The sequence below is a fragment of the Conger conger genome, chromosome 3, assembly GCF_963514075.1.
Source record: "Conger conger chromosome 3, fConCon1.1, whole genome shotgun sequence".
Classification (NCBI taxonomy): Eukaryota; Metazoa; Chordata; class Actinopteri; order Anguilliformes; family Congridae; genus Conger; species Conger conger.
Window position 1 is genome coordinate 67,802,971 of NC_083762.1, and position 15,455 is coordinate 67,818,425.

At 40.8% G+C, this 15,455-nt stretch overlaps 1 protein-coding gene across 2 annotated transcripts in view; it reads right to left on the reverse strand.

Moving 5' to 3' along the window:
- The window catches only part of LOC133124985 (ephrin-B1-like), an 89,612-nt gene extending 88,454 nt beyond the window's left edge, over positions 1-1,158 (reverse strand). Inside the window, exon 1 of one of the 2 annotated variants that reach the window (XM_061236626.1) lies at positions 979-1,158. In XM_061236626.1, the coding sequence (XP_061092610.1) occupies positions 979-1,058 (80 nt within the window). In that variant the 5' untranslated portion in view covers positions 1,059-1,158. Of the gene's footprint in view, positions 1-52 lie in introns of both variants that reach the window. The other variant, XM_061236625.1, reaches the window with a different exon arrangement.
- Positions 1,159-15,455: the final 14,297 nt, after the last annotated feature.

Sequence of the window (15,455 nt, forward strand, 5' to 3'; positions counted from 1 at the left end):
TATGCATTCGAGATAGGTTCATACAGAATGTCAATGAAAATAAGTCACTTACTTGGGATTTTGTGAGCTCCAGATAACTGTCTCCAGGGATTTTGCAACTGGTAACGCGGATCTGCACATGGCAATCAAAATCCAGAGGTAATATTTCCAACAGCAACCCACTCCAGCCATTATCACTGAGCTTTTATCTGTAATGCGACCGATACGCAGTAATTCTGTGTTTCAAAAGAGATGGACTCAACGCAAACCTCGAGGATTTACCGCCACATGTAGTTTGATTTCGCTCGCCAACTAGTAGAAGACATGGGCAGCGGACTGTAAATGGAAATCCGACTTTCCTACTAACTGTAAGTGTTTCGTTTTGCACGCGTGTCCTTGGTTAAACTGCAAAGCTAGCCTTGGTGAAGGTGCACACAGTAGCGATGCCAACGGTAGCGAAGAGAAATTGGGATTTTATTGAGACGCAGTGAACAGTTTCGAAGGCATGTTCACATCAGCTGTCAATGAACGGGTCGGTTTAGATGAATTCTTAAAGTTCTTATAAATTCCCAGTTAAATTCGAAGAATGCAGTTTTCGCACGGGTACAGACGTAGAGCGATGTAGCCAATCTACCAGATAGCGCTGTCAATTCTCGATAACACAGAATAATATCTTTCAGTGAGTTTTGTCCTCCGTTTTATTGGACTTTTCTTGAAGAGGTGGGCACATTCAATAATGTGTGTTGTGTACAAGCCTCTGAGACTACATTGATAATCCCATGTCCATCCCTTGGTTATGCCAACTCCAAAGTATTCGTTTTATCTCTGTCCAAAGTGCCTCTTCTTCAAGGTATTCTCCACAGAAGGCAAAACAGCGATTATCTCCAATATCCTCAATGCGTATGTCAGAGGTTACCTTCCAATATTCCCATGCAGTAAAATTCCAACAATTTTAATAATTGCAAAACATCTCCCTCCTCGTCTGACTTTGTGCATTACCATGCGTACATTGCAATCCGTACCAAACCGCGTAGACCAAAAGACAGCGTTGTGGTGATGGCAAGTCGCGGCAAATTCATTCAGTTTCAGGTGAGTGTCGAAAGCTGTTCCTTCCGTTTTATGTGCAAAGATAAGTAAAAAAAAAATAGTATCATACAGTCACAGCTGCTGCTGCTCGCTCGCTCCCTTTACTCTGAATATGATCACTGTCACATTCTATTCGCCAGCATCGCTCAAGCTGCGCCCTCCCCACACAATCTGCAAGCGAAATCTGATGCTCCGGCCAATGGAGGACCGCCCCCAGACTTCCAACCAATCACAGCGCACTTTGAGGTTCTTAACCAACATTATACAGGTCCGATATATGTAGGCCTAATCCGGGCCGATTTAACCTACAAGGATATTAAAGAGGGTTTTATTTAAATTTCAGAACTGTTTTATGGCAGAAACATTACTTGAAGGTGTATCATTAATCTATGATTTATTTTATATTTCCTGTTCTTTTCATACTTTTTTGTGGAAATTCTTCAGAAATGGTAAATTCTCCAGAAATAATTTCGGCATGATTTGTGTCAAACAATGCATCAAAATCTATTAAACAAACCTGTTTCTGTTTTACGTAATTAATTTAATGTATTTATTTCGTTAGTTATTTCCTGGCCTGCTTGCTTGCTTATTTCCTTGCTTACTTACTTGTTTTATCAATTTCAGTTTGTACTTGTGTCATTCATACATATGAGGATTTTGTTGTTCCAAACCTAACAGGTAACGATGCCTTGCAATGAAATCAATAAAAGCATATGTAAATCAATCTGAAGAAAGTTTACTTATACTTTCGCAATAGACCACGTGCACATATGGCAGCTATTTTAAGGAATTGAAATATCAAGGCTGGCAATTCGATTCGTTTCAATATATACGTATATAATAGGTGAAAATGTCTTTATTTTCGTAAATGAAACTGATCAGCCTTCGTTCATAAAATTCTGAGTTTCGAGCAGTCAATGCCGCCCTCTATGGGTCATTAAAAAACCCTCGCGAGGAAAAAGTTATACTGTCAAGTAATGTAATGTAAAAGAAAATACCAGCAATATTTTGCATAAGTCATTATGGGTCCATGTATGCTTTGCGGCTATATAAGCTTTGCCGTTTCAGTAAATTAATATTGTAATAATGCAATATGGCAGCCGTGAAGCATAATGGGTGGGGAGCTGGCCTTGTATCGATGGGTGTACTGTCGGTTTGATTCCCAGACAGGAGACCATTATGCCCTGGAGCTGGGTACTTAGCGTGAATTGCTTCAGTATATATATCCAGTTGTACAAATAGATGCTTTGTAAAAAAATCTTAAAAGTTGTGTAAGTCACTCTAGGTGATAACATCTGCCAAAATGTAACTAATGAGCATCTGGCCTATAAATGTCAATTCCTATTCTTGACACTGGCAGTGATACAACTTGGTGTGTTTAACAATAACCAAATGAGCAATCTTCTGTTTTATTTTAATGTATACATCTCAAAAACCTCAAAAAGCTTAATCAATTTAAAGTGCATTGCTTTTGGATTTTTCAACATCAGTTTGGGACATCAGAACTGTTCCAGGTGACTTATTCCACAACACCTTAAGACATGTTTCATTTGTCAAAATGTTATTGATGTTTATATTGGTGCGCTTAATTGTGTGTGTGTGTGTGTGTGTATGTGTATGTGTGTGTGTGTGGTGTGCGTGCGTGTCTGTATATAGGTCTGTGTGCCTTTGTGTTCTCATCTTTGCACTATAACAAACACCTAGCCAAATGTTTTGGCAATGAACAGAATCTTCTCATGTGATTTAAATGTCCCAGCAAAATACTGCAAAGGCATCACTGTGCTAAAGCCCTTATTAGATTGAGTATATGTGAGTATACAATTAAAGGACCTGGGCAGCTGATATATGCATAATATTGTACCGCTGTTTTATGCAGTAATTACATTTTGTGAGTTCCAGGTCTGGGGAATTCAGACCTATTAATATAGCCTATCTGTAGCATCTTTCCAAGCCTCAGAAATAGCTCATGCCATGCAGTGTGTGTCTGATTAGTCACTGGGAGAAAAGACGCTGAAAAAAGCATCAGCAAGGCATTCATGGGAGGAGACTTGGACACTCACACAGATAAATACGCCAGACTGAAGAAAGGCCTAAAGCAAAACATAATTCAGACAGGGAAGACCATCACTCACTCACAACGACGTGCTGCAGATGTTCTGATAGACTGTACGGTAAAAGCAAGCCTTGGTGTTGTTTTCCATAAATCCATTACACATTAGCATCGCCTAAAAATATGTGGATATAAGAATGAAACGTCATGAATGTGATATTGATTCATAGCAGTAGTGTGCTTGATAGTTGCGTGTATTTATGGCATTATCAGTTGAAATGCAACAATATTTGCTTAATGCTTGCCACTTCTGTGAGCGAACACTCTAAAGCTGCTATGACATGGCACAATAACTTTCTCTGACGGTGTTGAACAAATGCAATCGGGGGGGGTTGAGAAAAGAAATTCAAAAATAATCATGCACTTAAGGTGCATGGACAAGAGTACCTTGTCTAGCCTTGCTAATTGTTCCTCTTAGCCTACACTTAGAGCTCGGTAATAAAGTAATGAAAATGGCTTTGGAATGTGCAGAGAAATTGGGTGTGGGTTCCCACAGTGTGCCACTATGCCAGCTCATTAAGCTGCTTTAAGCTGAGGTCTCAATTGCATTGACTTGATAGGTAATGTGAATTTAGCTCTTACAAAATAATGCTCCACAGGGGTGAGTAATGCTCTGTGGGAGTCTTTGCTGTTGTCTACGTAGTGTCTCACTCATCTTAGTGGCACTGCTAATATGGATAGAGCACACATGCAAAGGATCAAGGTTCCTTCCTGTCGTGAATTTAAAAATAGTTTATTTGAAGTGGTACTCCTCTGAATGTTCTGTGTTAATAAGCAGGCTATACAGCGATGTGTTTTTAATGCTACTCATTGGTATTTTGATCTTGAAATGAAGACAAATGACTTAAATTCCAGCGTTTTGCATGCTAAAGAGACAGATACCTCCTGCCGTCTCCTGTCAGTGGTATCACGGACACTGCAGCCCTGTTTTCACTGTATGATGAGGTCACAGCTGTTGCCACCTGACCTCCCTTCCTCCAGAAATCTCCCTAGACTTCCGGTCAATAACTTCTGTGGATCTCCATAGCACTCACAGTAAATTTAGCTAGTATGGGGTCACACAACTGGTGATTCCAAAATCCAAACATCACAGTGCATGTTTGTTTTAATATTGCTGTTTTTATTGGTTGGTGGCTGGTTTGGAGCCACAGTACCGCTTTGTATTTGAAGGTTCCCTTATCAATGCTCAATGTCTGAGGATCCCAATGCCTGAGACAGATGACAATATGAATTTACATTCTGAGGAGTAATAAAGTACTGTATAGTATACATTTCCAAATCAATGAATTTGACAAAAACTTTCTGGAAAGTGGGTTCCGAGGACTGAAGTTGAGAAACACTGCCCTATTCATGCTCTACTTCTGCCAAAACATTCACAGCTAGAATACTACCAGTAAATAAAATTGTTGTGCATTAATACTGGATAAACAATAACAATAATAAAAGGCAGAAGAATATATACCTAAAGCTATAGGTTGAAATTGACCACAGGCTTTGTTTCTATGGCACAAAGGCTTCCTCTTAGACCCCGTTAGTTATGCTTGTTAGCTTCCATAACCATAGAAGAATGTGAAACTGCCTTAAGCTAGGAGATGCTGAAACGCTGTTATCTTTAATACTTAGCCAACAGATAGTCTGTGTCAATACCACACCAGCCTTTATCTCAAGGAGAGGATTAGCCAGGGAGAGAAGCATGCAGGGTGCGTAACCCTCTCGTTCCAAGGGGAATCAATATCACTCACATATTAACTGGTCAGATAGCATATATGATAGCTATCCGTTTACAAATGGAAGTAGCTGACCAAGAGAAATGTATGTTTAACCTAGTGAAGCATACATTACATCATCAGCTGACTGGAATAGCTGTTGGGTCCATATGGGGTTTGAATTCCTTGTAGATACCCCCCCAAAGATTATTTTTTATTTGAAAGCGTGAGCTCATCTTACTTTCAAATTCCTCTGGAAAAGAAATTGCAAAAGCTTTCTGACTGCACAAAAATGACTTAATGGTATGTGAAATTTTGTTCACTCTGCACAGCTAAATATTACAAATGTGTGTTATTTCAATGAAACATCTTATCTGTTCCGGGAAGCTAAAACATTATTACACATTATTCATCTCTCAAATTTGATTCACAATTCACAAGTTTTTCACAAATACTCAACACAATCAGTATTAAAAACTGCACCTACAACAAAGTTATACTTGTAGTATGCTTGTATAATAATAATAATAATAATAATAATAATAATAATAATAATAATAATAATAATAATAATAATAATAATAATAACAAAATAATAAAATAATAATAATAATAAAATATAATTATATAACAACTGAATTAGTTATAATAATAATATTATTATTATTATTATTATTATTATTATTATTATTATTATTATAATAATAAGCTAATTTAATATTATATATTACTTTCATCTTAAAGTACAGGATATTTGCATGTCTGTTAACTGCAGGTCGGGTATTTATAGCACATTCCTGCTGGTCACGATGACGTGTCCTTAGCTGTGGGGTGATGACTGCTCAGACAGTTTGACCCCAGACGCCCCCTCTCCCTCTGCTTGTCTTGGGTCACTGCCTGGTCAGTCTGGACTGGCACAGGGTCGCCGGTCTCAGCAGGACACCAAAAGCGTAAGCTCCTGCAACCGGTAGAAGTCTCACTGTAGAACTAGAATAATTCTGGCTTATTATAGCGGATTCAGTAGCTGCAACCAGGCCGTCATGCTAATACACCTTTCCATGGTTGAGCTTGAACCAGTCTGGTCTAATATACCACTTTCAGGACTGGAGCTAGGCTGTTTCATGAGTACCACTCTCCAACTGTAGACCTGGAACCAGACTGTTTCATTAATACCAGTTCCCCTCTGTAGAGCTAGAACCAGGATCTTTCATTAATACCAGTTTCCCCACTGTGGAGCTGGAACCTGACAGTTTCATTATTACCACTGTAGAGCTAGAACCAGGCTGTTTCATTAATACAATTTGCCCACTGTAGAGCTAGAACCAGGCTCTTTCATTAATACAATTTGCCCACTGTACAGCTAGAACCAGGTTGTTTCATTATGCCACTTTCCCACTGTAGAGCAGGAAGCGGTGGAAACAGACTGAAGAGCTGGAACCAGGCTGTTTCATTCATACCAGTTTCCTACTGTAGAGCTGAAACCAGACTGTTTCATTCATACCACTGTAGAGCTGAAACCAGACTGCTTCCTTAATACCAGTTTCCCTCTGTAGGGGAGGAACAAGCCAAGCTCGTTACAGTATATCCCTTTCCCACTATAAAGAAGGAACAAGCCCCGTGCATTATATTACTCAAGAGCTGGAATCAAGCAGGCATTATACCCATTACCACTGTAGACCTGGAATCAGTTTGATTTTGGTCGGACAATGTGTCATGAACATTATGGCACAAAAAGGGTGAGGCTGCACATTGCCAGTAGTTGAGGTGAGCTTCTCTCATTTACTTGGCAAGTCTGGCTTGCTCGGAAAGCTTGGCCCGAGATTTGCCCTGCTCATGTTTTCGGAACTGGTGGATGAACACCGCTTCGAGAGAGACCTTACCAGGGGTCATACAAGTTCTGCTGCACATACTTTTGGTCTTATTTTGAATCCTTTCTGAGATGAGACACAGTTGAGTTGTTTGCGAAATGTAACATTAAACCTAGAAGTTTATCTGTGTTTATTCTTCAGTGCTCTGAGTCCCTGTGAAAACACATCAGCCAAAGGAATCAGAAAGAGGACCTTTCTATGTCTACGTCTGTGTTTTTGTGTCTTGTTTAATCCTCTGTGAAAGCAAGCATTAAAATGACTCTGGAAACATGTTTCAAAAAGGCTTTTAGTGAATATAAAATCCATACTAGTTGTATTTATTTATTTATTTATTTATTTATTTGGATGCTTTTATTTAGACCTTTTTTATGAACCACCAAACGATGGTTGGACAGTGAAGGAAGATTAAATATTTAGTAGAGTTGGTGTAGACCGGGAATATCATATTACATGCAGAAGCCTTTTTTGTGTTTTCTCGTTTGGCAGCTGCATAGGAGAAAAACTGGCCCATATATTAACTGAGAGGACAAACCATCATGCAGAGCCTTTTCCCCACCAACTGTTTTGAGTGACACTTCAAAAATATCATTTGAATTTGATTACAGGCCTTTCTGACCAAAGGCAACACAATGTGCGTTTGATAAAAAATAATGCAATAATACATTTATAATAAATATCTTATTTATTGATTTTACATATTACCCATTTACATGATGCTGGCTGAGTACTAAAACTAGTCAGGTCAGTCGGCAACTCCTTGACCAGGGTTGGAGGCGCTTGACATATGTATATTATATAGAGGAGACTGGGCCTTAATCTCTATTTTTCCAGGTGTATTAACTCTCAAACTGTACGTCAGCACTTTAGTGCACAAGAGATAATGTGTATGGAGACAGACCTATTTTGAGTTGAGTTAAAACGCTGCTACAGTAGCTACAGCTCTCAAAACACCTCGTTCAGATATTCAAATGTGTGTGAGTTACCACCCCCCACCCCCCCTCCTGCTGGGGGACACACACATCGCCGTCAAAACAGCAGACGGGACACACTCTGATACCTGCAGGGCCTGTCAGTCACCCTCCAGCTCGGCAGATAAACAGAAGCCCACACCTGCTCTCCACTTTTCCACATGAGAAGGAGGCTGTACCCTAGGGGAGCCAGGAGGAGTTTCTTCAGCTGCATCTCGAAATTGAGCCAGGGGGTCCGATTGAAAGACACCACAGAAACTATGCCCCGTTCCCCACCCGCCCCCATACTGTACATGTAACGGGGTCTGGCTTTAGTGCCAAGAAGGTGCAGAGCATTGGGAGACCTGTTATTGAGTCTGTTAGCAGACCTGTGGTTGGTCTGGCATTAGTGTTGAGTGAAGTTTAACACAACTGTTAGCAGACCTATGATTGGGTCGGCATTAGGCCTGAGAAAACACAAGCTGTTAGCAGGCATGTGATAGGGTCTGGCATTAGGGCTGAGAGAGCTGGGAATGAGTTTACTTAACAAAGTTCGAGATGCTTTCTTTTCTGTTGTTTCCCTACTACGATCAGAAAGAGAACACAGGTTCATGTTCACGTGGCCTATACTTTCTTTCCCTTTTCCCCCTAAGCTGCTTTTGACATCTGATACAGAACTGACAAAACTGGATTCTTCACTCATTAACATGCCAGCTTCATACAGAAACAAAAGTTTGAGAAGCAGACCGCGAGGTCGGGTTTCTTTAAAATGCAGTCAGTCAAATGTCTGGAAATAACAAAACATCTGAAAATGGGAAGTGAGTCAGGAAGGTCAATCAGACAGACAATCTGCTGAACAGACAAGGTCCTGTCAGCTCAACTTGGCATAAAATACATAAACAATCCCAATCAGCTGAACTATGGTTTATTTTTTTCTCAGTAAATAAACACAAGGGTTCATGTTTTCCACCAATTACATGGCAAAATGGTGCATTATTACTTTGAGTGACTGTATTGATTCTTAAACACTTTGTCATCGCAGGAAACCTGATTTATGTCAGTTTACAAGGCCCCTCTGACATTATTGAATAGAACAGGATAAGGAAAGGCACGACTATACAAATCAACAATTAGAGATGAGTAGGACAGGGCAGTCCTTTACTCTACCATGCTATTTTCTCACAAGAAAGATTTAACTTAGAAGTCTATAAGTAGTTTAAATGTCCAAGGAACTACGTTCCCTGGTATGAGTACCCTGGTAAGGTTCTCATAATACAATCATAGATGTTTTTTTACGGAAATGCTAATGTTTAGTTAGGAGGCTGGTTTATGGCACACCTCAATCTGGAATGTTGTTGTAAGATATTGTGGCGAAAGAGGTTCTCCAGTAACAATGGTCGAACTCACCTCCAGCAGAGCAGTTAGGCAGCCCCACTAGCACATCGCTACCCTGCGCCCTCTATTGCCCAGTCATATGCCCCTCATAGGGTTGCCATCCATCCTGGATTCTCTGGGACTGTCCTGGATTTTTGTTTTCTGTCCTGGAAAAAATAATGAAACAAAATGTCCCGGAAAGTAGTGTGTTGCATACATGAGTATTGCTTAATGAAATGTAGACAGTGCAGCCAGTGTTCGTTCCTAAATGTAATGTAACAAATGGTGCAGAGACGTTATTAACCTTCACATATTACGCTCTTTATTTGTGTAATGAAAGAGGAATTGGCACCAAGCACAAGGTACTTGCGCATCACATTCCTTCGGGTTCACGAACCCTCGAGAGCGATTGACAGTCCGGCTTACTCAGTTTGCCAACTTTGTATGTGTCCAGGATTTTTACAGGACTGAGGTGGCAACCCTAGCCCCTCACAGCCGGCCAATGATCTGACAAGGCTTGAACTCTCGCTCCCCGGGTGAGAGGCGGCTATGCTAACCACAGTGCTAAAGAAGGATTCACCACTAGCAGAGCAGTTAGGCAGAGAGGATCGCTGCAATATTTTGAACGCTTATTCTGAGATAAGAAGTAATTTCTCTCATTGGAGTTTCTGGGTTTCTTTATTGCATGTACTTGCTGGCTTCTTAATTTCACATTCATCACAAGTCCTGGTGTAACTCGTCTTAAAAACATACTTCATCCTTAGTCTTTAAACTCCATTAACTTTGCCAGTAGAGAATGTTTTATCTTCCCTTCCTGTCTCTTGTGCCTACAATTTTAAAACAGACAAGTTAATGGACGGACATTTTAAGAACCGAAAAGACAAATAAAGAAGAAACAATACACACATTTCTAATTGAAATAAGACATCGATACGCTCTCTTACTACACTTCCTTACATTGTTATTTTTATGGTTTGTGTGATTGGTGAAAATCCAGAGGTGGGACCTGGCATGACAAATCACACAACAGCATGACAGGAACAGGCAAACGAGTTCCCCAGTATCTGCACCCCTGCTTTTATCATACAAAATCAGTGACCAATCAGGAGCACTTTCATTAGAGAACTGCAGTCAAAACACACAGGCTAAAACAAATATAATAAAGGGAAGTTAGACATGTCTCACCACATTTTGGAAACACTCTGAATCAAGACTGGGCAATCAAGACCGGTTAAAAGGATTAACCAGAAAAGAAACCCAAGTAAACACTTAGCTTTCTCGGTGCTATCAGTGGCCAAAACACATTGAATATTTTATTCCATGGAGCAATTACGTTAAAACAAAATTTTATTCAGCATTAGCTCAGAAACTATTTTTAGCTAGCCAAAATAATATTTACATCTTGGCCTTTCCAAAGAAGAGATTTCCATTTTATATTGACTTTAACAAAAATGCTTTGGCTATTTAAAAAAAACATGCAATACCACCCTGAACACCACTAATGGAAGCGCGGTGGCTGTGATGTTCAAAATATTTAAAACACCAACATTAAAAGTTATTATCACTGCCTTGTGTTTATTAAGTCGTGAAATGGTATGGTAAGCAGCTAGCACTCCTCTGCTAATGTTTTCGCTAAGAGCTTTTGTTCATGTGATATTCTGATTCTGAAAGCAGTAGGTGCATGTAAATATAGTTAAAGTATTTGGAAATCATTATCAGCCACTGTTCTTTCAGTGCATAGCTGCCCTAGTGATACTGTATTGTGGAAATAATGACAGATCCATCATGATGCTCCCTAATCTTATGCTACGTATCCACTGTCACTCAAGCATTCCTTTCTCTGTGGAAAATGAGTTAACATGCGTATGCATGTCTAGCGTACCTAGATCTTAGAATAAATGCCCTTGTATTAAATTAGCAGTGTGTGTTTGAAAATGAAATGATATAGTTGAAAATGAAAAGATATAGTTGAACTTGTCAATATGAAGGTGACTGACAAATGCATCTTGGGAATGTTATCTAGGATACAATTAGATAACCACCAATATCAATTAAACCTCTGGCTTAAATATCACTATTTTAGGTACTGCAGAGAATCTTCTCATTCAAAATTATGAGTAAGTGACAACTAGCAGCATTGCTGAGCAGTGGTAAAGGAACAGGACAGCACCTATCACACCACCATCGGTGTCAACTGTCAGTCCCAAAGCATTTTACAAATTGGCATTTTAGTGGCGTGGGCGGCATGGGTGGTGCAGTGGTTAGCACTGCCGCCTCACAGTAAGGAGGTCCTGGGTTCGAATCCCTGTCGGCCGGGGCCTCTCTGTGCGGAGTTTGCATGTTCTCCTCGTGTCTGCATGGGTTTCCTCCAGGTACTCCGGTTTCCTCCCACAGTCCTAACACATGCAGGCTGATTTTGAGAGTCTAAATTGCCTGTGGGTATGAGTGTGTGTGCCCGGCGATGAACTGGCAACCTGTCCAGGGTGTATTCCTGCCTTTTTCCCAATGTATGCTGGGATAGGCTCCAGCCCCCTGCGACCCTGTTCAGGATAAGCGGGTTAAGATAATGGATAGATGGCATTTTAGTGGCCTGCTGGAGGCAGAAACATTCTCCAACTATTTTGCACTCTTTTACTGTAATGGTTAATCCTCATCTCAGCTCTCTGCCTTTTTACAAATGAGACCATTAAAGGGCCAGCTTGCAAACTGCTGGGGGACTTACTGCACTGCTACTGTCAGTGGACACTGTTTATTTACTGGCTGGGTAGCACCAGAAGGTTGTAGGGTCCACTGTGGTTATGCCCACCAGGTCATGTGCCTTTTGTAAACATTCAAGTGCATGCAGTGCAAGCAAATAAATAACATAGAGACGAAAGAAGAGCATATGAGGCTGAAATACTTGACCTAGGAAGTCCTCTGAAGTCACTGCTCAGAGTGGAACAGAGGTAACTAACCGTTTTCTGTCCCCTAGAGCACATAGTAGATGCTGTGTTGCTGCTTTCAGTGAGGACATTCGGCTGGTTTTGGGAAATGATATGCCTGTTTTCCACATCAGGTGTCCCAACAGGAAAGCAGAGGCATGGGTTAAACAGTAATGGGTTGCAGAGGTGGAGGTGTGAAGTTTGGATGTCAGCACGTTAGCGTGTAAGCCTGCATTTGGCCTCCATTCCCGGCTATCTTAGAACCAGACAGACCAGGGTGATTTTCAAAGGAAATATGCATTTTTGCTTCCATATTGTTTGCATAACAGCTCTACAAACTTAATTGGTCTTTTTTATTTCCCTTTGCTGTTGTTCCTATTCTCGCAGTGGTAAATACCGTATGTCTTCATTTTACTTTATATGGCATCATACTGTATAGCAGTTTAGGATTGTAGTGGTGTTAACCACTTGGTCAAAATCCCACGAAACTGTTTCCATCTGGTTACCTAATCACACCCCTACATCTGTGACACAATCCCTTGAATTCCACCCACCTTCCATTCAACAGGTCATCACTGCAAATGAGAACGGAACTCTCATCTGACTTACCTGGTTAGAATAAAGCGAAAAAAGAAAAAAAAAACATTTCAGCCCGACCCACAGAATAATCACTTTTTTGTTCCATTGGCAAAAACTGAGATCTTTCTGCTGGTGCACATCTCTTCTTAAATTGACATTTTGTGTTAGCTTCATGTATTGCGGTTTGGGAGGCTGTCATGGAAAAACCCTTTCAGTCATTCCCACCAGCAGTGTATATAAGCCGGGCTTGGCTCTGTTCATTTAATAAGGCCGTGAGAGTGGATCGGCGAATCCCCGGCCACACAGAGGGCAGTTAAGGAGAACAAAGCCATCAGCAGGAGAAATAGCACAGATAATCAAGCTCACGCCCCTCTGGAGATATCTGAATCCTCAATGTGTTTCCCAGAAGCAGCTGCGGGAGGCGGTGCGTGTGAGCAGGCCCAGCCTTGATACGACCAGACAGCCTAATTACAGTTGGGCTGAGCGCATGCCACAGAGGCTTGATGAATACTGAGGGGTGTGGCGGACGCTTGACGGCCTGCGCAGCGAAGATAAACATCCCCGCACTTCCTCCTTCGCCGGTCTTAAGCCGAGGAGAGCCGGGGAGGAAGCCTCCGCACATTGACTCACGGGTGGTTTTCATAATAAAAGTCTTGCAGGGGAGAGTTACGCAAGCAAAGATGGGAGAAATGAAGAGAAATACCGTCAATCTGAGTCACAGAGTGAGAAGGGGTCTGTATAGGTCTGGCACGTAGCGCACGTTTTCATGTCGTACTGGGCTGGCAGAACTTTTGGAGAATGTGTGCCGGGAAAGTGAGCGCAGGTTGAGGCATATCCGTTAAAGCGGTGACTCCAAACCCTGTTCCAGGAAATCAATGGTCTTGTAGGTTCTCGCTCCAATCTGCACAAAGCACACCTCCTTCAACAGATAGGGATCTTGTTGAGCTGATAATTAGTAGAATCATTAGGAGAATCAAGCGTGTGTGGGTTTTGAGATGAAAACCTACAGGACAGGAGATCTCCGGGAACAGGGTTGGGAATCAGTGCATTATTGCGCTAAAGTATTTTCCACACTGTCGATCAGGACCCAATGGAGGGCTTGAGGTGAGTCAGAAATATACCTGAGAAAAAAAAAGACCTACATTACTTCAAACATCAAGTCACACTTTCCATAGACATTCAAAATAAGTCAAATGAAATACAAAAGCTGGCTGCAAAGATAGCCTGAGTCACAGTGTGCATTTAAAAAAAGATTGTATAACAACCATTTAAAGGCCCGTACTCGTCCTGGTTTTAATATCTAAAACTCCCAGAAAGTCCCCTAACCCTTCCCCCATCGCCTCTCTGTGTTAACATGGACATTGGCGAAAGTGAAGCTTACCTTACGTTTAGTAATGGCAACATAAAAGGCTTATTTTGTCATTGTTTGAGTGATGAGCTTATAAAAGCACGGTTCCAAAGAGTCAAATAATTCAATTACATAGTGTATTTAAAACTATTAGAAACTAGCAAAAATCCTGCATATTCCTGAATATTTTAAAAGGAAGATATATTTTGATGAAATATTCTGAAATGTTCTTTCATACGACTGTATGCTCTGAGGATGTGCTTTCAAATTTGACCAGCTTTGAAAGATTTTAAAGTGTTTCAAATATTTATTTGAACCAGGTCTGCTCAGGGTCCCTCTGCTGTGAAGGGAACTTGAGCAGCTGGGTTTCATTTGAGATTTTGTACACATTGGTGGAATCCCACTGACTATGTATCCTGCTCTGTGACTGTTAATCAGAGTGGAGTCATACACAGCTATACAACACACTGTTCAGGAGAATTCCCCGTAGCTCAATAACAGACTTAATTAATATTCCCATTGCACCCATTAACCCCTCCCCCACCCCATAACATAGCTTTATATAGCATGACTGGTTCAAGTCACCATGCTCTCGCACACAAAGTGTTGGACAGGAGATCAGGGGAAACAAAAGATTGATTTGTCTTGAGAGGGAAATAAATATGGTCACATGTGCACGAGTCTTAATCAAACAAACCTGTCTGCACTCCTGGCTATGCTGCAATCGAAAGTTTTTGTGCTTTGTTCTGAAAGCATACGCTGTATTTTTCAATTATATTTAAGCTGACTTCTAAATCAAAGTGCTTTGTGGCAGATTCTTTCACTCACTGTCAAAATAGTCTTCTTGCCTGTTTTCACAAGGCCACTGCTGGAAAAAAGATGACTTTAATGCACCGATTAGAGTTTTTCCCCGGCACTGCTGCAGAAATAAAGAAAGGGGAACAAAAGGAATACATAAAGATCTGAGGAAAATGAGAGAGATGATGTTAAACGAGTGCTGTGAGAATTGGAGTTAAGTGCTGTTTATATTGATGAAAGGCTCTGCCACTGAAGTCTGTGGGCGAAAGAAGAAAAAAAATCATATCAGTCGTGCACAAAAGAATAACCCTCATGCAAGCATGAATAAGGCTTCTATCACTGTGCTTCTACATGGAGTCAACAGTGCTTTCTCTCCCACCAGCCGAAGCTTTTTGCCGAAGGAAAATGAAAGTAAGCTGTTTTTAAAGCTCCAATTGTAATCATATTTTACAGTCCTTGTGCAACTGGAGGAACTTTCTCTCCTTATCAGGTTTCCCTGTTTGTTGAAACTGTGGCTGTGGGAATGTCTCATAAAATGAGAAGTTCTGGGCTTTGTGGTGAAACTCTTTATAAACACAATAGATACAGTGGAATAAGTTGCAGTTTTAAGGACAAGAATGCGGTGCTTCGCAAACAATTCCTATTATTATCATTGCTTGCTAAATCCTCTAATTCAGCAAGAGGGAGATGAGATAAACTAGCTTTAAGATATATTTGAAGTATATTTACTGAAGCTAGT